This window comes from Streptopelia decaocto (assembly GCF_964273445.1).
Source record: "Streptopelia decaocto genome assembly, chromosome: Z".
Taxonomy (NCBI): Eukaryota; Metazoa; Chordata; class Aves; order Columbiformes; family Columbidae; genus Streptopelia; species Streptopelia decaocto.
Genome location: NC_138657.1, coordinates 47,459,545 through 47,482,700, shown reverse-complemented (window position 1 = coordinate 47,482,700; position 23,156 = coordinate 47,459,545). Strand labels below are relative to the sequence as shown.

The 23,156-nt window shown below is 35.8% G+C and overlaps 1 protein-coding gene across 3 annotated transcripts in view; it reads right to left on the bottom strand.

Annotated features, from left to right (window-relative positions):
- Window positions 1-23,156, bottom strand: part of AP3S1 (adaptor related protein complex 3 subunit sigma 1) — a 31,419-nt gene that overhangs the window by 5,033 nt on the left and 3,230 nt on the right. The window contains exons 3-5 of one of the 3 annotated variants that reach the window (XM_082075269.1): window positions 21,803-21,914; window positions 14,262-14,333; window positions 4,836-4,943 (exon numbers count right to left, since the gene is read on the bottom strand). In XM_082075269.1, coding sequence (XP_081931395.1) covers window positions 4,836-4,943; window positions 14,262-14,333; window positions 21,803-21,914 — 292 coding nt within the window. Of the gene's footprint in view, window positions 1-4,835; window positions 4,944-14,261; window positions 14,334-16,233; window positions 16,374-17,306; window positions 18,286-21,802; window positions 21,915-23,156 lie in introns of those variants that run through there. The other 2 variants (XM_082075270.1, XM_082075268.1) reach the window with 2 other exon arrangements.

The following is a 23,156-nucleotide window of genomic DNA, read 5'->3' as shown; positions in this document are numbered from 1 at the left end:
ACAAAATAATGAAGGCTAACGCTCTGCAAAATAAGCCACCCTTTTCCAGTTATTTCAGAGGCACTAGGACCTTTCTGCTGCTGATGTTTCATACCAATGCTTCTTTCCAGAACAAGTATGACTTCAAAGCAGCAGGGTTATGAAATCATGAAAGGATGCAATACATAATATAAAGGAATGATCATGGCCCCTACTTATGAAGTTAAATAAATGAACATAATTAGAGAAAAAACAAAATGAAGTCTGCAAGTATATCAAAATGAGGCCAAACAGATAAGAAGACTTAAGACATACTCTTGGAAATTTTAAGCACTTGAATCACAAAGAGAGTAATGGATGGGAATGATTAATTATTTGTTTCTTTGTTTTTAATTGCCAGACCCAAAAATAAAAACAATATGTGTGAGCAGAATAGAGAAAAAGAAAAGTAGCTTTGCACAAATAAAAACAAAACAAACCTGAAATCAAGCTCCCTAGTGTTATGATGAAATACACATTATATGTTAAAAGTACTGACATATTAGGCAGAGGAAGGTCATTTGCTTGTTTTTCTTCATGTGTGATAGCATACTTCAAATTTAGGTAAAATGTTTCATACTACCCAAAAATATTTTTTAGCTAATGCTTTACAACTTAGTGCTACTATATCCAATTACAGAATTATATTTGTTCAATCTTAAAGCTATTACATTACTTTATCCTAGAAAGATCATATAAAAGTAAAGAGCAAAGCTATTAATAAATTAAACAAACTTCATCTGCTTAAGATTCCAGCTATTTAAAATACCAGCAGTTTGAATACACAGATACTTAAAATGAGTGGAAATTAATTCTGAAGTACTGCTACTAACATTGACTAACATTGCAAGTGTTGAGCTGAATTAAGTGTTTCAAACAGCAAATGACAGCGGACAATGACCATAAGCTGAACTTCAAACATAAATTTTCCTCCTCCTTTTTCAGTTCCTTGTTAATATTCATGTTCAGTGGCAGCAGTTAGCAAGATTTCTTAAAGCAAAATCAGTGATCCAGATTGCAAGGGCAGCAAATGCACATCTGAAGCTGAGTACATGCTGACAGCCCTTCTCATTTTATGTTTGATATACTTAAGGTTCAAAGATCAACTCTGGTATTTCTGCATAATTAATACAAATTCCACTGATAATTTTATTCTGTATGTAGAAAACTATTTGAGTTGCCTGGTTTGTTGATTTTGGTGTTGTGGGCTTGTTTGTTTAAGTTACATTCACCTGAAACTTATTCTGAAACTTGTCTTTGTAAGCAAGTAAAAGTTCTTTGTTTTCACTTGGAAATACTAAAAGGTGATGCTATAGAGTTCATATTACCTATCTTAGATTATGAGGTACAAAACTCTCCCAATAAGGAACCTATTTCTGTTATGTCATCACATCATATTTTGTTATCTGTGTGTTCAATTTTTATTTAGATTAGTTTTGCAGTTTTTTTGCTAATATTCATATAAGTTTCTTAAACAATGATAGAAAGAAAAGTTAAATTCTAAAATGCAGGAAGAGAAATAAAAAAAAAATATGATGTCAATGGAATGCTAGTAAAATACACTATAGCCAATAAAAAGATGAGGGAATTACAAGAAGAAACTAGCACAAAAAGTAGGCTACAAGGACTAGTATGGGTATTTTTACACATAATTTTTGAGTCTGGCCTACATAATTTATTGCCTTTGACATCATTTTGCTTTCCCTTTTTGTTAAAAGTACATTTTTTTCTAAAAGTCAGCAATACCTTTGTCTACCTGTCCTGTCTGGGAGACTGAAAGATAAAGGTCTGTAAGAGAGAAGAATGGAAAGAGCTAGAAAAGATCAGGAGGTTCGGAAAAAATGAGGTCCAACTTAAAAGTCTAAATCACACACAGTTGAACACTCCAAATAGAGAAGAGGTAGCCCAGGTTCACCTATGAAACTTCAGGAGGCTCTGGATAAAATCACAATTACCCCTCTCCCAAAAATTCCCTCCCTTAATTACAATGATCCTTTGGCTTCAGGAAGATTGACCGCAAATCCATTCACAGGTAAACACTAAACTGAAAGGTAGGGAAATGCATTTAAAACAACATTTCTCAGGGTAGAAATAAAATTTCCTTTGTAGCCCATCCAAGCAATGTAAGAGCTGAATCAGAAATCAAAGCTAGGGACTCCCTCATAGTGGTTTAAGTAATTAATCTTTGTTGAAAGCATTGACAAATTGTTTGACTTGATAGCTTTGCTCAAGTATTGTGAATTTAAAAAATGCATTCGATCTTCTTCACTGAATTCTAACTGAAAGGCTGTTTAGAAACCTAATACATAACTAGACAAATACCTGATGTCAAATGGCTAAACTTCTTATATTAAGGGAAGCCAGGTGGGCAAAATACAAAATTTAAAACATTTCTGAAAATGTTGCTTATTCCAACTTTATAAGCGTCATCATTTCAGCTACAAATGGCAATTTTAAGCAGCTATTTTAAGGATGCAAAAACTATGACGGAGTCTAACTAGGCAAACAGACTAAAGCAAGAGTGCTGTGGCATAAGTGGCAGCCCTATAATAATACAATACAATATATAATTTCTAAATATATTACATAAAGGTTCTAATTTTTTTCCTTTTTTTTTTTTTTTTTTTTTTTAATTAAAGAAAACTAAGAAGATCCACTAGTTTTGATTTCTTAGTGACCAGCTGGAATTATATGAACTGGATTTGCTCATATCTTGAAAATACATGTTCAGGAAAGATATGTTCAAAGATTTACAATCTTGATCAAAAAGGCAAAGGGAAAACAAATAGCAATCAGGAAACTTCTATGGATATACATGAAACAAATGATTAATGATCTGAGGAAATAGTTACCAGATATTATGTAGTATCTGAACATTACAGTAACTGTTACATTTGAAAAGAAACAGTCACTTAACTAACAAAAAAAAAATGCATTTGTGGTGAGCAGATTGTGAAATGTTCTACTCCATCCCAGCCACCAAGTGTTTTAATTTATCACTGCTACTTCTTTACCTTCTATAATTCATTGCTGAATGTAAAGGAACAAGTTGCTATTTGCCTTACCAAAAGCACATAGAGCTCAGAGCATGTGTATCTCCTACCACCTATTTTTATACTAGAAGCATCTTAAAAGAAAGAATGACTGACTGATGAAAAATGGAAAACAGGAAGTATTGCAGCTGGCTGCAGTGAAACAATCAGTTTCATGTCACTAGTCAGAGACTGGTCTACCACTGACTTGGCAGCAGAATTCACATAATTAAAAATAAATACTTTAATGAAGTATTTTTAGGTAAAAGGGATATGCACATAATACACGGTAGGACACAGCTGGTCAGTAAGTTCAGCTTTTGCGACACTATGTTACCCTTTCATCAAATGAAAAAAATATGTATCTAGAATTATTCAAATATAGTAAAAAACTTATGAGAATAATTCCAAATACTCATCTCTGTGACCAATGGTTCATTCTGAGTTTGAGAAAAATGTTAAAATGAACGTTTTGGACACCTTCATAATCTACAATATAATTCTTTTGGATTTATACTGCTATGCACTGTATCACATCATACCTAGCTTTTTCCTGTTTTTCACAGTGTTGTCCTGTTGTTGTATACAGTTTGGAAGTTTTGCAAAACAGACAATTAAATGTATTAAAAGACTTGAGGTTGTGCAGTCTGTGTGAAATTGCAGCATTAGCAGAACAGTATGAATTGTACTACAAAAAAGCTGAAGAATTCATTTTTCTCTTTGTTGCAGTTTAAACTAGGAGGTTCTCTGCGTCTTCTAAAACGTCATTTAGCTCATATTTATGCCACCTGCAATATTTCAATCTACTCAGCTGACTTCCACTTTGGAAACAGTCTCCAACTCAAGCAAAGGTTTGTTTAGAAGTTCTAATATTACACTTCAAAAATCAGATTATGTGTTCTTCTGTGGAATGACTCTCATCAACAAGAATTAATCACAGACTTAGCTAAGATGTACTAGTAGTATTTTGGCTTACGAGGCGTGTCTGGTGATGTTAAAAGAATAACAATAGTCTGTGTCATAGCTGAAGTAATTCTAAAATCTTTTCCTAGCCTAAGTTTATTTCCTAAATACAAATTCAACAATTGTTGAAGTGAAAAAGGATTCCTACAACTTATGTGAGTACCCCCCAGACTGTTACAGGCACACACAGAATACCATTTCTCACTGTAATCTGTTTAATTGAAGACCCAATGTTCAGATTACCAAAATGGCAGAATTCATTTTTACTTTAAAGGGTCTAAAACTGGGCTTTGAAGTCTATCTACTCCATTTCAGTCCAATTTATCATTTTGTGTTGCAGTACTATTGTGACACTAAACATGCTGCGATTTACTTCAGGTGCTAGAAACATACTAGCAGACAGGAATACGTAGTCTTTGTATACACACTTTGGTTCTTTACCTGATTTCACTTAAGTGTTACGGTCACTAGTCCAGCATAACAAATACACTGGAAATAAGATGCTTTCTGCAAGAAAAACTTAGAGAACTACAGATGTATCTCAATAGCAATGGTGCACAATGCTATTAAACACAAATAACAAAAACTAATCAGTAGCAACTCTAATCAATTATTACTTCAGGTGAAAAGTACAACATCCTAGCCTAATGATACATCATCAATTTTTTGCATTATAAGCAAGCAGCTGTACATACTTAGCTACTGAAGGGCAAAAAGCATTATATAGCATGCATTAACTACAGCCAGAACTACAACTGTACGAATTACAACTACAACTACTACAGTTTTCAGTTCCAAAACTACACAGTGCATCACTCTTACCTCAGATTTCTCCAGTTTATTTTGAGCATCAATCTGAGTGACAATTTCATTCATGTTCGTCTCCAAAACCATTCCACCCATGACCATTTCAGCCAATATATTATGGACCTAAAAAAGACCAAAGGAAGATTTAAAAACGCAAAATGTCCTACACACATGTGGACAGATGATATCTAGATTTGTAAATACAGAAACACATATTCTATAAGTCATTTAATCGTTAGCTATTATTTAAAACCATTTGGGAACAAAGTTCATAACTTGATGTTTGTTAATTCAGTATCTAGTTCTGTTACAAACTCATCAGAGACACCACTTTGCTTATCAATGCTAGAAGAAACTTCCACATTCATAGTTCTTTCAGTACCTGTTTTCTGCCCACGGACTATGGACAAGAGTTCTAATCTGCATCAATAGTGGTAATACCTGTAAGGAGCAAGTTCTACAATATTAAACAAATTGCTCACAAACAGATGTGTAAAAATGACTTCAGTGGTATTCACCCACCAAGGGTACCAGGACAAAGCTTAGAAATAGAATTAACATACCTTACCCACAGCCAAGCTACACCATAAAAAGTAAGTCTTCAGCATCTAGGACTAAGATTGAGAGCTAGGACTCAAACAGAAGGACTATATAAACCATCTGGGGACATGAATTAAATGGGTATGTCTAAACATCCCTCTTCCCTGCAACCCCAGTTTGGGGATGGAGCTCTGTTTCACATACCTCTATTTCACAGTCTATATTAGTATTTATCTAGAGACTATTTCTTTGAAAAAAAAAAACCCACATGCTTCCACATACTTTCTAGTAAAAATCCAAAGTTAATATGTAACGTATGATATTTTAACCCCATTACAATTCCGAAGACAAGGAACACTTTATTGCTTTTCTGAAATAAACACACGGTACAATCTGATACTTCAAAGCATAGTTCTACTACTATTTTGGATATTCTTGCAATTTCCTGGTGGATTAAGGATAGAAGTAAATCTCTAAATCAAACATTTCTAAAGATTAGTTGCAAGTAGTATATAAAAAAACACAGCACTTTCCATTTTTGTGCCATATCTCAAAAACAAAACTGAAGAGTTGTTTCCCTGATAAATCATTAGTGTGTTTCAGTAGAAACTTAAAAAATGAACTTGTTTAGAGATGCTAAAAACAGCTCTTCCTGCCTACTGCTCCTGAGCAGAGCTACAAGAAAGACTACTAATCCTTACTGAGCCACTCTCTTACTCCTTGCATATATATTTCCTTTGTAACATACCAAGCTCAAAAGCAAAATATTTTAGTAAAGAGATGTCAAATAATTAATACTCCTGGTTTCTTATTAGGTGAATGTAGAAACTTTTCAGTGCCACAATCATTGGTAGTTATTTTTCCCCCTAACAGGTACAGGTAAACAACTACTGTCCCGTCAACACCACTCATAACAGAGATCATGTTTTCCTCTAGAGTGCTACTTACTACTTCTCAGGTGTAGTAAATGCTTTAAAGAATAACTGTGGAAGCATCACAGGCTTTGTGTCCAAATAAATTTCCAAATGTTTTAGAAAACAGTATCATTAATATTGTCTATCATCACTTGGATTGAAAGAGGTACTAGGCATTACTGAACATCCTACTTGATGACATACACCTTCAACTATGAATTCGCAGCCCATGCAGCAGCATGTTTGCATATGGTTTTAAAATACTGAAAGCATGAACAAAAAGACTGTGGACTGGATTTGGTGTGTGTGGAGGTGCTGGTTGGTTGGTTCAGGTTTGGGTTTTTTTTCCAATCTGGTAGAAGATGCAGAGATATTACTTAATAGGTGCCAGTAAGAGATCCAGTTGGTAATAATAACCTTAAAAACGCAGTGGTGGAAGGTCTCTACAATGTGCACATTATATACGACAGCTCAGGGAACAACACTATGACATGACCTATCTGATGCATCTTGTATAATATGGAGACAGACATAAAATCAAGAAGTCGCCAAGCTTGGGTAGAAGAACTAGGTTGCATGGCCTCTAGAAGCTCCTTCCAGTGTAAATTATTTTACAGTTCTAAGAATAAAGAACTTGAACTGTTTTACTATTTTATAAATTAAAATGAAAAAAAAAAGGCTTCTTGAGCACAGAGACCACTGATAATAAAAGTAAGGTTGTAGCTCAACCACAGCAGCAAAACAAGGCAACCACTGCATGATACTGAGAGAAAGAACCCAGTTTACAGGTTCAAAGAATGCATCTGACCAAGGCATCAGTTCCCCTTGGTATAAACTCTGAAAGAAGTCTGAAACATGACAAAAAGCTACAGATTAAGAAGCAACTGACAAAGGAGCACTGTCTGCAGATAAAAAAGTGCAAAAGGCAAACTTCAGTTTGCTGGCTAGCTCTAGCATTGATGCCATAACCGTACAGAGCAGCAGTATACTTGTACAACTGGTCTTAATATCCGGCCTTTGGATGTTATTGCCATTATTCTTATTATGATGGATGCAGGGAAGAAGCAGAATGAATACAATTCTAAATACAGCTTCCTCACCTAAAAAAAAGCTCATAATTGAGAATGTATATGCAGATTTACAAATATTACAGTAAGCTTTACAGACAGAAAGAACAATGGGGATTCATATCATATCATATCATATCATAATCTAAAGCACTAGTCCACAGAAGTCTTAGTATTCTACATCAAAACATTAAGAAAATACCTTCCTTAATATTTTTAGTCATAAAGAAACTATTTCATTACTGTTGGTGTTTTAAAAGATTGCTTTATTATCATCTTGCTCTCAGAAAGTCCTCTAGTTAGTATACAGTACAAACTAAAGCATCATGAATTACTGCTGAACACTTGTTTCAGTGTTTCATGTTCAGTGTTTCACCTTACAGAAGATATACACCGTAACATTTACCTTTCTGACATGCAAGTTGCTTTAAGGTTAAGATTTCTATTTATGCTCAAACATGCTTAAAACTTTATTAAGTCAGAGGCAAAATCCAACTAGTTCGCTATCTGGTTTCAAAAATTCACCAGCTGACATCTTAAAAAAACTATGCAAGAAATTTTAAGAGTGGTATTTATCTTGACATAAATTCTCTACTTCCAAATATCTCCAGCTTAAGGATTCCTGAAACACAGATTGTTTACTGTGTCTTCTGTGTCTTGCTATATTATTGTATTTTATAGCCCCTGTCACATTTTCCTTTGGTTAATATGTCTAATCACTTTTGAACCCATTTAGAATATTCTTGGCATCCTATGATAAAATGGGACAATGCCATTCCATAACTTAATTATCAATCATGAAAAATACATTTTCTTTGTTTAAAACTTACCTCCTGAAATTTTATCTGACACACTAATGTTCTTTAGTTGTGAGACACACCATTGTAAATTTTCTTCAGGGTGTTCTGTCCTTGGATAATGTTTCTTACCTTTCCTCTGTATTTTCTTCCTTCTTTTAGTAAGCAAAATGCAAGTCTAATATACAGGATTTTAAAATATTTATAAACCATGGATTAACACAATGGCTTAATAGATTTTTTTTATTTTGAACAACTTTTATTTATGATTTTCTAAGAAACAAAATACAATTATTTTTACTTGTTAATCTGTAATGAAAGGAAATCGTGACTATGACCAATAATATTATGTAAATATTGTAATCCTTTTACTCCTTTCTCTTAAATAAACTGCAAGAATAAAACAGTACTAGCAAATATTTGCCCAGATATGAGCAACAGCAAGACATAAATTTTTAATATTAACTATTTTTCTTTTTTCTTTGCAAATACATATTAACAAATTAACAAATATGCATTATCTTCTCTACTTTTCAAATGAATAATTTCGCTAATTATTTTCCTAAAGAAACAAAAAAAATGCTGAATTAAAAAAGCATTAAGTTGCAATGAAATACAAAATACACTTCAATAGTTTATTCAAAATGGTATTTAAGACTGAAGGCACATGGAATATACCTCTCACATTTATATTCTAACATGCATCAGACTGTTGAGAACTTCAACTTTTCAAAACCTGAAATTGCCATTTCGTAGTAATAATTTTGAGGTGTTTTTACAAAAATCAAGCATGCTTCTTATGTCTGCTCCATGCGCTAAAAGTATGAATGCATGCTTTAACAAATGTGAAGGAATGCATCAAGAAAAAACTCTCACAGGAAAATCTTGCAAACACGGTTTTTCTTATCTTCAAGCTGCAACCTGATTCTGAAGGGTTCACTGTTCCAGACAGATAATAAACTCTCGGAAGAAATAAAGATTCTCCCAGGGATATTTCAACAGATGGCAAAAACTTGTGGAAAAATAAAAGTATTTTCTTACATCAATTACTGAATGAATTCTACTATTTTAGTTGTAAAAGATGCTTATGAAGTTTTCTGTGACAGCTTTTCCATCACAAAGTTCTGTACTCTTAGACTGTGTAGGAATCAGCATAGGACTGAAATAAACCTTCTCAGTCTCTGGAAAATGTAGTAAGTTTGGTTTGTTCTAATACAGCTCATCTGTAAAAGAGAAGCCCAGTTCTCTCCTGCATGAACTACACTCCTTGACACCACAAGTCCTCAAGAAACACTATCTCAATCTCACATTCCATTTTCCAAATGTATTTCTAGTACTATAACAATATTATTCTTGATCAAGTATGTATCTTGGCTTCAGGTTACTACAAGCCATCACTGGCTTTTGTATTATGTCTGCCTGATGAAGGTAATGTTTCCATGTAGAAATTCCACATAAAATGCTACTAAAGAGGCAAGAGCTCTTGAGATTGCACAGTTTAACTCTTCTACATGCTACGTAATCTCTTACAAGAAAGGCATTGCTTTTTTTTTTTGTAGGCAGTTCCAGCAACAGGATTGGAAGAAAGTTACCTTCCACAACTCCATTGAGAGCTGAAGACACAGATAAACTCTCACACAAATTAGTCAATCTTCACTTTTCTCAACACCAGACCACTCAAAATACAAATATTTGAAATGTTCCACTCCAAACAGCTCCCACATGTAAGTATCCACTATAACTAAGATTGTGTCTAGAAGAAACACCCAGCAGCAGTTGCTGCTTTTCCCTAGTCAACACTTGGAATCTATTCACAAGCCAGGCTGCAAATATCTGATAAGAGAAAGTAAATGTGTTGCAACTCAAAAGACTTAATGCATTTTGCTTCTTGACAAGGTGACCTTATCAGCAGTTTAAAGATAATTTAATTCTGTAATTTCATTCTCACAGATACACCTTCCTGGGTTTTGTTTGTTTGTTTTGTTTTTCTTATGGATCTGCAAGAATACTAGCGAATTTGACCTGCACTGAATCAAAATTTTTGATCCTATGTTATGGTATAAAGTCTTACAAACCAATTACACTGGGAAAAAAAAAAAAAAGAAAAAAGAATGAAGACATCAGATTAGTCACAAATGCACAATTAATACTATTGCACTGCTGATAGTAGCCTTGCACTACTGCAGAAGTTAAGCTTTCTACACTGTAGCTTTCTGTTGGCTTATGTTCAAGTTAAAAAGTACTGCACTGGCTAATGACATGTTCAAAAATTTTTTAACTCAAGGGGTTTCACTGATCTTTTATTTTGGAAATGGGTTACTTTTGCTAAAGTACCTTATTAGTATTTAGGGTTCACATTTTCCTCAGAGTTTGAAGATTCTAGCCTAAACGTTTAAAGGGATTCTCATACAGTTCTTTATTAAATCAAATTAAACACTTAAATTTTAGCTTCTGTTTGACAAATAGTTTTAAAGAAGAAAATATCATCTCATATCTGATAAAAAGTAAAATATTCTTCAAAAAAATTGCTGCTTTGAAGCACCTAAGTTCTCTACAATTTATTAGAAAGATGTTTCCCATACAAAGTGTAAAAGACTACTCATGTTAAGGAATGCTACTGAATGAAACATGATACAGAGCAACAGCTTGGACTTCACATCAGCCAAAGCATTCTGCAGCTAAAGATCAAACTCCGTGCCTCAAAACGATTGCAGTATTTAGGTTCTTCAAGCTCAGAAGTCAATATATAAACGGCTCATTAATTCTTTTGTACTTTAATCTGCTGGTTTGGAAATGGAAAATGTGTTCCAGACAGGTTAGAAATGCTAATGATTTGTCATGAGCATGGTATCAGTTCAAATACCTACTCAAGGTCATTTGCATTCCACTGCCTGATCAAGGTACAAGTGTTTCTTCGAAAAGAACTTCCTGATTTTGAAACAAACTAATTCAGTTCCAAATATTTCAGATACCTGTTACTATTTTTAGTACACTCTAGTGATTTTTGTCTTATTTTCTTTTTGCATCTTTTGCTGTTGATGCAAAAAGATGTTCATAGATGGGGAAAAGTGACTGCACAGAAAGCAACAGTAGGCATAAAATGCAACTGAAGACATAAATTCTGTATATACCTGAAATGCTGAGAATTACATAACATCAAGAGGTGCAAATGTCATTATAAATGAAAGATTACTGTAATAACAGCATTTCTCAAAACTAGAGTAATAAATGAAACACTTGTTTCTTATAATTGGGAATATTCAAACAAGATTGTTTCTAAATGTTTGAAAAAATACATGTCTGTTTGAAATTCAGAAAAGAGAGATCCACACAGCATTTAAACTACATAATCATAGCATTTGAAAGGCAACTGCCAATCTTAACTGGAAAACCCTATAACAATTTCAGTTCTGAGTAATATAACATCAAACCATAAACAAAATAAAACAAATTACTTCTTGAAACTAAGTCCTATTCTGAGAATATTCAGATGTCTCAGATTTTGCAATTATATTTGCAAAATTACTATGCATATCTCCCACCTTATTTTATTTTTCTTCAGAAATACATGTTCCACCTTAGCTATCAAGTCTTAAAAATAATATGTTTTCTTAAAAAAAATATGTATTCCTGGAAAAAGAAGATGGGATTTGGAAATGGGGTATTTCCCAGGTGAAGAATGAAGAGAAACACACTCAAAGATCTTTCTCACACCCTTTCCCCTCACTACCCACATGTTCTCCCTTTTCCATTAATTTTGTGTCTTGCCAGTAACTTCCTGAGATAGTATTTCCCAGTGAGCTAATTACAACTAATTGAGTCATGCTCACTGTCTCTCACCAAGTCTTCTTCCTACATGTTGGCCTAATCTATATATATCAGCAAGATCATAGTCTAGATTATGCATACTACTGCACACACAGTCTGAACCACATTACTAGTAGGGAATGGTACCCTCACTGAAACAATAAAACAGGTTTGAACTTTATTCCAACTATTCATTAAACTCCTGTGGATACTCTTATTTGCATGTTCAAAGGCAAAAAAGTCCCAAAAGATGCAACATTTTAAGAAACAAGAACCAAAATACTGTTGTTTAAATCCAGACAGGTTTTTAGAGCAGTCATGAGAGTCTTACTGGTTTTCTCTGCCCTATATATTAATGATGGTTTCTTAGGGGAGGAGTTAACTTCTCGTTATTGGATATGACTGAGATGTTTATTCCTGGAATAAACTTCAGAAGTATTTGTTCCTGGAATAAATTCTCAGCCAGTTCTTAAAAGAAGCAATTTCTCCAAAATACCCCAATAATATTTTAGCTCCCAGAGATTTACTAAACTAAATATTCTCCAGTCAGGCCTCCTGGTATGTTGTGGGGCTTTTTACTATCAGAAAGTAGGCATATGCCAGTTTTGCCATTTCCACATCACTATCCCAGTTCTGAACTGAATCATGGAAGATATGTACCATTCATAAGCCACATGGGAGCGTAAAACCCTGAAGGGCACTGTAAAGACCCCATGAGTCATATTAACTGCACAGCAAGAATGGGGAAGGTCAGCATTCAGGTTCCACACTTGCTGTGTAGGATAAGAATGTTCTCCATCGGTGATACAAAGAGAGTAGGTGTGAGCAGTGGCACAGATCTGTGAGGCTGATAAGGTAGTTAGAGAGGTGCTGCAGTCTCTCCATAAGCAATGCCTCTTGTGAGACACACAGACTGCAAAGCTGTTGTATCAAGCTGTTGAAGAACTTTCACACTCTTTTGCACACCCTTGTGTCGGGCAAGAGAAAAACTTTGAAAGATCATGGGCCAGATGTCCTTCAGGAAAATATCCAAACGCAGCAAAGAGCAGTTTATTTTTAGGCAAATTGCCCTGGAATGCATGATGTACATCTAGTGTTTTCAACATATGTATGTCTTTTCTTTGGTAATATGTTTTGAAGGAACTGACTAATTTCATCCACATGAGAAAGAGGAATGGAGTTCCTAAGGATATTAAATTTCCCCATATATCATGAAATAGGCAGCTAAGTGAATGGGTACTTTTAAGGATTTCACAAAGAGAAGGACTGCTGATTACAAAACAAAGCATCCACACAGGAATATTCCCCTCAAAATATAAATTCTCAGTAAGCTCAGTTTTAATTTGTTCTGCTGCTGACAGGACTGTGTGTTTTGCTCTAGTCGTATAAGCCTCATCTCACTTTCCTCAGCTTCTTCCTTTCTTTACCTGAGATGAGTGTTTAGGAAAGTCTCTTGGCAAGGCCAAGGGGCTGCAGCTCTGACGCTTCAGCAGTACTCGTATGGTTTTCAATAAACACCAGCATTGCAAAAGACCAACGTGCAATGACTTATATGTTGGACAAACCTAATGAAGCCATAACTGCAAGGATGCTCCATCCCTAGGGAGTGCTCAAGACCAGGTTGGATGGGGCTTTGAAGCAATCTGGTTTAGTGGAAGGTGTCTATGTGGGAATAGCACAAGAATGGCAAAGAGCCTAATTGTTAATACGCTCATGCAACTGCAGCTGAGGTATAAAAAAACCACATACATCGCACTAATTGTTTTACTGACCTTGTGTGCTTGACAAGTAGAACCTCTGTGTTAGAGAACATAGGCCTGTGAGAAATGCTCATTATGCCTGAGATTCCTGCTTTATTGTGAGAAAGAGCAGAACACAGCAGAAGGCTGTGCCTGCCTGAAGCCTTGAAATACAAGCAAACACAGCAGGCCCAGTGATCTTCTACGAGGGCTGAATTCTGCAGCACCTGCATCACTGCTTGTACTACCTCTGCCCAGGAGCTTAGGCTATTTCGGAGATCCCCCAGTAGCAAGGTAACAAAAATAAATTTGCTCTTTGCAATTGCATTCATGGTCTCTGGTTGTTTCTTGCGATCTGCCTGCATTGGCTCACACAGTGCCCCTGCCCATGGCAGGGGATTTGGAACTAGATCTTTAAGGTCCCTTCTAACCCAAGCCATTCTATGATTCTGTGTTGACAGAAACTGTATATATCTGACTGACAATAAAGTAGAATAACTGCAGAGTTTAACACCAAGTATCAGTTAAACTAAACATTTTACTTGACAAGAAATATTGCAAAAGCTCATCACAGTACCTTGTCTACATGGAAAATTAAATCCAGTTCACAGACATTTTCAAAACATTTGTCTAGTGTTTCCACAAATACCTGCGAAGATGAAGAAAAAGCCAGAGGTCAGGCTTTAACAGAAACCCATTTGGTGTGAGGTTTAACAAAAGCAAATATAGGAAAAACAAAACAAAAACAAAGCAAAACAAACAAAACCCCCACAACAACAACAACCAAAAGACCAACACACTGTGTAGATTTTAAAGCATTAAAAGCAACTATAGAAAAGATGTGGTTAACATTATTCCATGAACAGCATGTTATCTGTAGAGGGCAAAACTGTATGAACAAGTCAGTTTATGTAATAACTCTGCTAAGTCACACAGTTTTAAACAATAGTTACATCTTGAAAAAGCAGTAACATTATCTATGTTACATTTTTCTCAGCTGTGATTCAAAGTGTTCCTTCCCATTTCATTAGAACCCAATTATTAAGCAAATATCGGCTCATTTTTTCATTATTATTATCAAGAATTACTACATTGCAGGCATCTCCTGGTTACCAGACTACTGTTAACTTTGCTATACAGAGACACATGTGCAATGCAAACGCTCAGCATCATGCAAATTTGTAAGCATTACGGCTTCCAGCAACAGTACAGCAGCTTTCATCTGGGTTAGACCTGCTGAAGTCAGGATGGACCATGGAAAAAGGTAGCTGTCTTAACATCACACCTGCTGATCCTGCCAGGCATACCACCACGTAAATTTAGAAAAGTCCAGCAGCTTGTACCCAGGTAAACCACCCCTCCCTGAATCTTGAAGGTAAATTCACAAAGCAGAAAAATTGAAGCAGCTGCTGAAGTCCAGCCACTGCCAGATATGGACTTTATGTTACTTTGCTCTGGGTGCTTCTGAAACAGATTCCTTGGCACTGATGTTAGCGAGCTTTGGTACACTAGGAGCATCCCACCATCCAGTTAGGCCAGATAATTAAAAGATTACTGTATTTGCAGTCCCAAACTCCTGAATGCCAGTCACCATGTGCTTGTGGTGAGTGTTGACAAAGTTTTAGAGAGGTACAAGCACAGTTCCCTTTGTACAAGGGATAACTCCTACTGACTTATATGAGATGTGTCAAGATGTTCAAGCTAAACACATGCTTGAGTTTGAGAGCTTAGGGTCCTCAAATTTAAAAATAATTTCTGCAAGAATTTAAAGATCATTTATTAATGGCTAGTAAATAAGCTGCAACTTGTGGAAAATTTTAACTGCATGGTTTATATGTTTCAAGGCTGTTTCATCACAATGTGTGTTTAACATTATTTATTAAGTTGTCACTGTATGTATTTTTTTTTTCCAATTCTAAACTCAAACTCTAAAGCAGCAATATGGAACAAGTTAAGCATCTGGTTTTGATTCTCCCTCTTTTCAACAATGTTTATTAATCCCATTTTAGTCTTTGAGAGGAACCAGGCTTCAAACTGCCTAGGCCCAGAGAAAGAAGATTGAGAAGCCATGTTACGCTGACAAAAATAAAGTGGATAAAAGGCCTGCTTCTATAGGTACATATTTATGTCTACAGACCCACTAAAACAAGTCTACTTGACATGACCTTGCATATCAAGAAAGATTACTTTTACATCTGAATAACCAGTCTCAGATCCTGCTTACACAATAAAAGAGGACCATATTCTGCTGTTCCTATTACAACTATTATCAATATGCATTTTAAAGTCAAACTACATCTAGCTGATGTTCCATGCATTTAGAACAAGGATTATTCTCTAATATCAAAATACCAATTCATAACAAACTAGGAACACAGAGCATTTTCACAGGTAGACTCAAGACAATAAGGTTCACTGGCAACAGCTAAATAATTAATATGCTTCTGTTAAATTATATTGAAGCTAAGTGAAGCAGATCTTTTTTTTTTCCTTCAAGTAGCTGTTAATTTGTTGTGATAGTAACAGTCTTCTATAAAAAAGAGATGCAAGCAAACAAAAAACCTTCTATGTTAAGCAGAACTACACAGTTCATAACCATGTACAGCCAAACAAATGACCAGAAATACTGTCTTACTTTCCTTGTACCTTAGGAGAATGTGGTTACAAGGATGGTGCTGTTTGATATTAGCTGCAGGCAGAAGATTGGAAACAGAGTGTAAACAAAACCTTTGTTCAAAGGTTTTAGTTACAAGAGCTAACAGTTTGACACTATTTTTGAAACAAAACATTCCTCATATACATCACTAAATTTGCACATGAATTTACGTACTGACTTTGACATCCATCTAGTTCCTTGGAAAATAAAGGAACAAGTTAAAACCAAAACCAACTCAAAAATCCCCAGAAAAGGCCCCCCACAGGTATGTGTATTTAGTAGCAGTATGTATACCCACAAATCAGCAACACCCAAGTTTCATCTTTGTGATCTTCTTCCAGTAAGTAGGTCTTCTCCTATTACAACACTTGATTCGTTACTACAGTAACTTCTAAACCTTTACCCATTACACAGTGACAACACCACATACTGAATGAACTCACAGATTTCTGCTCAAAATGCACAACCAATAATACACACTAAACATTTTTTAATCTAAGGGAAATCAGCTGGCACTAAGTATTCTTCAGAGAGATTTTTCACCATGATTTCTCAAGGACACTTCCTCAATCCTCCATTCATGGTGGAGCATTCACTCAGAGCAACATCAGCACTGACAAGTTATACATCTATTATGAATCTAATAGGAATAACTGGTCTTTACAATTATTAATCTGCACGGTAAACTACATTTTTTACACTAATATTCTTTCAGCAATTTTAAGATGCCTTCAAAATAATCAATATGGCAAATAAAATTAGGGCTCCTTTCATCATAGTTTTAGTTGAGAGTCAAATGCATTGCACACTATGGCATGCAGTGCTGGAATTCAAGTACTTCAGTAATCACCTCTGATGCTGCAGACTTGTCAATTAAAATAACCAGAGGAGAAAACACATAAACTGTTTCAGGACACCCCTCCCCCCCACCCCGTCAGTTCAAAAGCATTTTGTGATGTTATTGGAAAAGAAACATAAATAAATCAATTAGTTAAATAGCAGGAAAAGAAGGATATGTGCACAACGAACTACGAGCTCCCCCTTGTGCTTTATTTTTGAAATTGCAATCCTTTATAGTTCAAAGAAAAACCCATTCAGATCTCTATGCAAATAAACAGGAAAAGATTAAAAGACAAAAACACACCACCAACAAAAACTACACGAGAAACAACCACACCTTTCTTTTGCAGTAACTATGCTTTAATAAAGACAGATACACACCTGGAGAGTGAAGTATAGGAACGAAAATACCACATTGTTAGTGGAATAAAACATACATTAATGTTGGGAAGATAACAAGGCTAGCAGAAAAATCAGAACACCTTATCAATTATATGCCCCTGATGCTAGGCAACGTCAAATACTAACAAAAGCAGGTACAAAAAATAAAGGAACAGGAGTAACTCATATCAGGAATATCCCATCCTTCTTCCTAGGCTAAACAGCAATGGTAAACTTTGAGACAGAATTCAATCTGCCCATGGAGAGTCCTCTCCATCAGTGCTTTTGACTGTTCAAATGCTACTTGAAACTCCAGCTAGCTTAGAACATAATAGTCTGATCATATAGTGTGATTAGGCTAGGGGCTGAAGGGATTGAGAGCAGCCCTGCAGATGACTTGGGGGTGCTGGTGGATGAAAGATTGGATGTGATCTGACAATGTGGGCTCACAGCCCAGAAGGCCAATGGTATCTTGCACTGCATCAAAAGGAGCATGGCCAGCAGGCCAAGGGAGGTGATTGATTCTGCCCCTCTGCTCTGCTCTGGTGAGACCCCAACCTGGAGTTCTAGGTCCAGTAGAGGAAAGACACGGACCTGTTGAAGAGGGTCCAGAGGAGGGATGGTCATAGGGCTGGAACAGCTCTGCTGTGAAGACAGGCTGAGGGAGCTGGAGTTGTTCAGCCTGGAGAAGGCTCTGGGGAGACCTTATTGCGGCCTTTCCGTTCTATAAGAAAGATGGGGACAGACTTTTTAGAAAGGCCTGTTGTGATAGGACAAGGGGTAATCATTTTAAACTAAAGGAGGGGAGATTCGGGCTAGACATGAGGAAGAAATTTTGTACAATGAGGATGGTGAAAACACTTGCACCAGTTGCCAAGAGAGGTGGTAGATGCCCCATCCCCTGAGACATTCAAGGCCAGGCTAGATGGGGCTCTGAGCAACCTGATCTGGTTGAAGATGTCCCTGCTCATTGCAGGGTGGTTGGACTAGATAAGCTTTGAAGGTCTCTTCAAACCCAAAATGTTCTGTGAATCTATAGCCAGCTCTCCATACACAAGACTGGTTTCTCTTACAAGTGACCTTTAATAAGTCATCATTCACTATCATTGCAAGCATATGAAATCAATTACAGCATTTCCACAGCCTTTCTAATTGGGAAATCCTTGGGGCAGCCACTGCATTTTCCCACACTTACACTGACATCCCTGTTTTCTTTCAATATACTTCTTTTAAAAGTACTCATAGATTATACACAGAATGCCAAAATTACAGTGTAAGGGAAAGACTGTACAAGTCCTGCTAATTATTCAAAACAGAAGCGTGCTATGTTTTTCAAGCAGACCTACCAATAGACTTAATGCACTACCAACAAGGCTTTTTAGGGCAAAATGTTCTTTGTTCGTAATTCCTGCCCTTTACTTTCCACCTAACCCTAAAATAAACCAATAGTGATATCAGATTTATTCAGTTTACAAGACAGAAAACTCAAGTGCATGAAAACATCTCAACATTTCTCAACAAAAACCAGACAAGCTTATTTGCTTGAGTAGGTGTGTATGTGTATATACTGCCAGTCTGCATTGCACATGGGATTGAGATGTAATAATATACTTTCTGAGGGCATTTTTCCAGTGCAATATACATTTAATTCTGATTGCTAAGAGGATTAAACAGATCCTTCTTGTGAAACAAACTGGAAATTAAAAAGGTTTAATTAATCTCCGTATACTTTCTACGATAATCAGCCGGTTGAATTATAATGATCTAGAGAAAGGGGAATACTGAACAGCTGCAGGTGCTGTGGCATACAGGTCAGAAAAAAATATCTGTACTAGCATGTAATTAATGCTCAATGGAAAAGCTATGCAATATAAAGACTGAGAGATTGAAATTCATCAAACTACTTCTGGCAAAAGAAACACCACCATTTTAAGAAAATTTTAATATCTCCCGCATTCAGAGAGTTTGAAGGCTGTACAAATATAGATAGTAGTAAGCTGAAGTAATTTGCTTCAACACCTTAAACTAGAATCTAGGCTACACTGTGTAACTGGAAATAACTGGAAGTTACTGATATGAAGTTTTTAATATACCATAATGAATAAATCATAGTTGAACTAGCATAGTAGCCCTGCAAAATATAACAGGTCAGACTGACTGACCTAGATAGCCTTTCCTATCCTTTCCATCTGATTAAGCATAAGATACTTATTACATCCACTTCATGTGAAAAACATCTGAAAGTCACATGAAATATTAACATACTTCTTTTCCCAGTTCATAAATATTTTAGCACTTCCAAGTAAAAAGACACACTATGCAACATGCAACTAAGCAACTGTACAACGAACTGCTAAGAACAGGTAAGGCCATTGTATCCCTTACTCAGTAACTTGCACTGTGCAGATATTGAAGAATGTTTCTATGACCAAAGACAATATAAGAATCTAGAAAAAGAGATTCCTTCCCTGCTAAACACACAGCCACTGTGAAAGACAATTTCGATCTACTGTCCAGAAAAACACTGTACACTGAAGAGCTGTTCTGAACACTAACAGGTGACTATGAGAATCTACTTAGCTCCACAAAAGGTCTGCAGGGAACTATGAGGCCTTTAAAGCTCACAATGCTTTCTGCAGTGAAATAATCAATAGATACAGACCCATATCTCAGGATACCACAGAATTTACTTATGCAACAAATCAATTATCTTTATGTGCAAGCTTATATATATATACATATATATATACACACACACACAGAAGACCCATTTTATGTAATGACATAAATCACTCATGGTGTGAAACTATTTTTTGCCACATTTGACTACACTAACAATCATCAGTGAAATTGTTTATGTGCAAATTTGAAGTTGAAAAATCCCTGGTGTCATCAGAGTTCTCTTGACATACGTGTGTTTGTATTACCAGACATGATTTTTGTTGCTGAGTTGACACAGGCACATATAACAGTTTAAATCATACATGCTGTATTGGAAACCTTGCACAAGACATTGTATTTGAGGAGTCAGTGATCTTGAACAGGTCATGTCTGCTCTACTAGGCTTGAAAAGACTATATCTTATTCATGTAATCTCTAACTTATAATGTATTTGGGAAAGGTACACTGTAGGTGGATCAAGGAGTAAAGTACATTGATCCTGACTAAGTGGCTGTTGTATGTTTAGGAGTTAGTGATCCACATAACACTTAACCTGAGTAGATACAGGCCTATGCTGTGCTGCACAAATTCCTTGGCTGCAGGATAAACCCAGCCAGCTCACTGTAACAGAGGAGCCTGCAGGCAGCTCCCACTTAGTACTGGTGATTACACCACCCACATGGCCTTGCCTGTACCTCAAAGTGCAGCAAGAGGTTCCCATGATAACATTCTTTAGGAATAGAGTTGCTTTCTTGTGAGGAAATTATAAAAAAGGTCAAAAAAATAGAGATAGTTTCTCTCTGCGGACATAATATACTCTGTACAGCACACTGTGGGAAAATCCACCTGGGCTCCATTGGATGCTGTATGAACATGGGATGCCTAGCACCTGAAGGGATGAAAGATTTACTACCTACATTTCTCTTCCTATTCTGTTTTATTGAACAACTATTAAGGCATTTTGCTGTTGAGCCTTTCTTACTAAGATCCAGAAAGAACTTGTACTGGCTCTCTTCCTCCTCACCTCTCTGCACCTACCCCATGGTGCAGAACATATTCCTAGGGCAGCATTTGCATTCATTTTCTAGCATAGATCTGTCCAAAAATGCTCATAAGCCACAAGCAAAGTTTCATCTAAAGTGGTTTTAAATGTGTTAATCCATTATCTGCTCATAGTGAATACATATATATATACACACACACACACAGACAGAGCTTTACATATCGAAGTTCTCATAATCTAAACTTGTCTAGGGAATGTTTGAACTGCACCATTTTTACCTGCAGCCAAAACAAGGCCTTGAAAACGTGCAGAAAAAGTAGCTGCTGATTGTGCAGTGCATTCCAAACAAACTGTGTCTGTACTCTCTCACTAACTTGTGAAACAAGTTTTTCAAAGACAGTCCAGAAAACTGCAAACAGTCTAAACGTAATACTCAGCACTTGGGGTGTGTTCACAGCATGAAAGCCACCTTCACTTCCAAATATTACAGAAAAAGGCACAGCTAAATATGGGAGGTCTAAGGTACTTAACTGTAAAATTCAACTTATTAAAAAAAACAAACAGAAAAAAAACTTACTTGTATGAGGTCTAAAATGCCAAGCTCACTTTCTGAAGAATCCACACAGAAGACAAAATACAAGGTGGCATAGTGTCGGTAAATGAGCTTGTTATCAGACCCACCTATTAATCTAAACAGGAAAAAAAAAGAGGAAGGCTTAAGTTCACATCTCAGGATAAGCTGAGCAAATCCTCACAGTTATTGCAGTTAATAGAAGGCCTATTGTTAATGGATGCCTGGAGCTTTCCCAAATACAACTGTACCATAATTTTTATTTTGTGTTATAATTACAATAGAATATTTACCAAGACAGCTCAAGTTACATTTACTAGACAAGCAGTTATTGTTACCCATATGGATAATAACTTCATCAACATATGCACCTTTTTCTTAAAATTACTTCAAACAGATCATGCAGTTTCATCAAAAAACGAGTATTAAACTCAATTCCATTCACACTAGTGGGCACTGTACAGGTATTAATCTGCTTTACACATTAACAGAGCCTTCACTGCCCTTCTCAGAGGAGCATCAACAGAAAAATAAAACTATAAAGCAGACTGGCATTTGGATTACAGAAAAAGCCTTAAATTGTGTTTATGGTCCACTTAAAAAGGAAGAATATGTAACGCTCTTGTGCTATAAAATGTCTGATACCTTCAGAAATGAGACTATAGTATAACCAATAGTTTGTGATGCAATGTTAAAGTCACAGAAGCAATCAAATTTTTATGGACTCACTACTGAGTTACTGAATGAGAAGAAGTCTCAACAGGTATTTCCTTCCACTCTTCTGCTACATAATTCCCAAAGAAGGTACATAAATCATAAGAAGATATATTCTTCAGATGACTGACATTTGCTTTGAGCAGCGGGAGGCCCACTCAAATAGAAACGAAAATATTTTGTAACCTAAACCTACATGGCTATGAACATCATAATTCTCCCTTAATTCAATGGCAGAACTGAATCGCCTGTTTGGTAAACTGTAACTCATCCCTTCAGTTTCTGCCTTCATCATAGAGAGATAATATACAATAAGTAAAAAGAACAACAAATCTTTTAGGTCACTTTTGCTTCAGCACATTGCTTTGCATTAATGCTTGGGTGTGGGGAGGAAGAACCTTTTGTTCCTAAAGAGCATGAAATATGGTTAAGAAGTATCAGACAAAAATATTACAAACAAATATGGAAGTGGAAAGGAATGGCAACTGAAGCTTCCTTTTTTGTGCTTTGTTTACCAATTCTTTCAAATTCTTCAGTATACAGGTTTAGTATATTATAAACTGTTGAGGTCTTTGGGTAAATGGCAAACTATAAAAAAAAACACTGAAAAAATATATTGAAATGGAAACTCCAGAATTGAGCACTA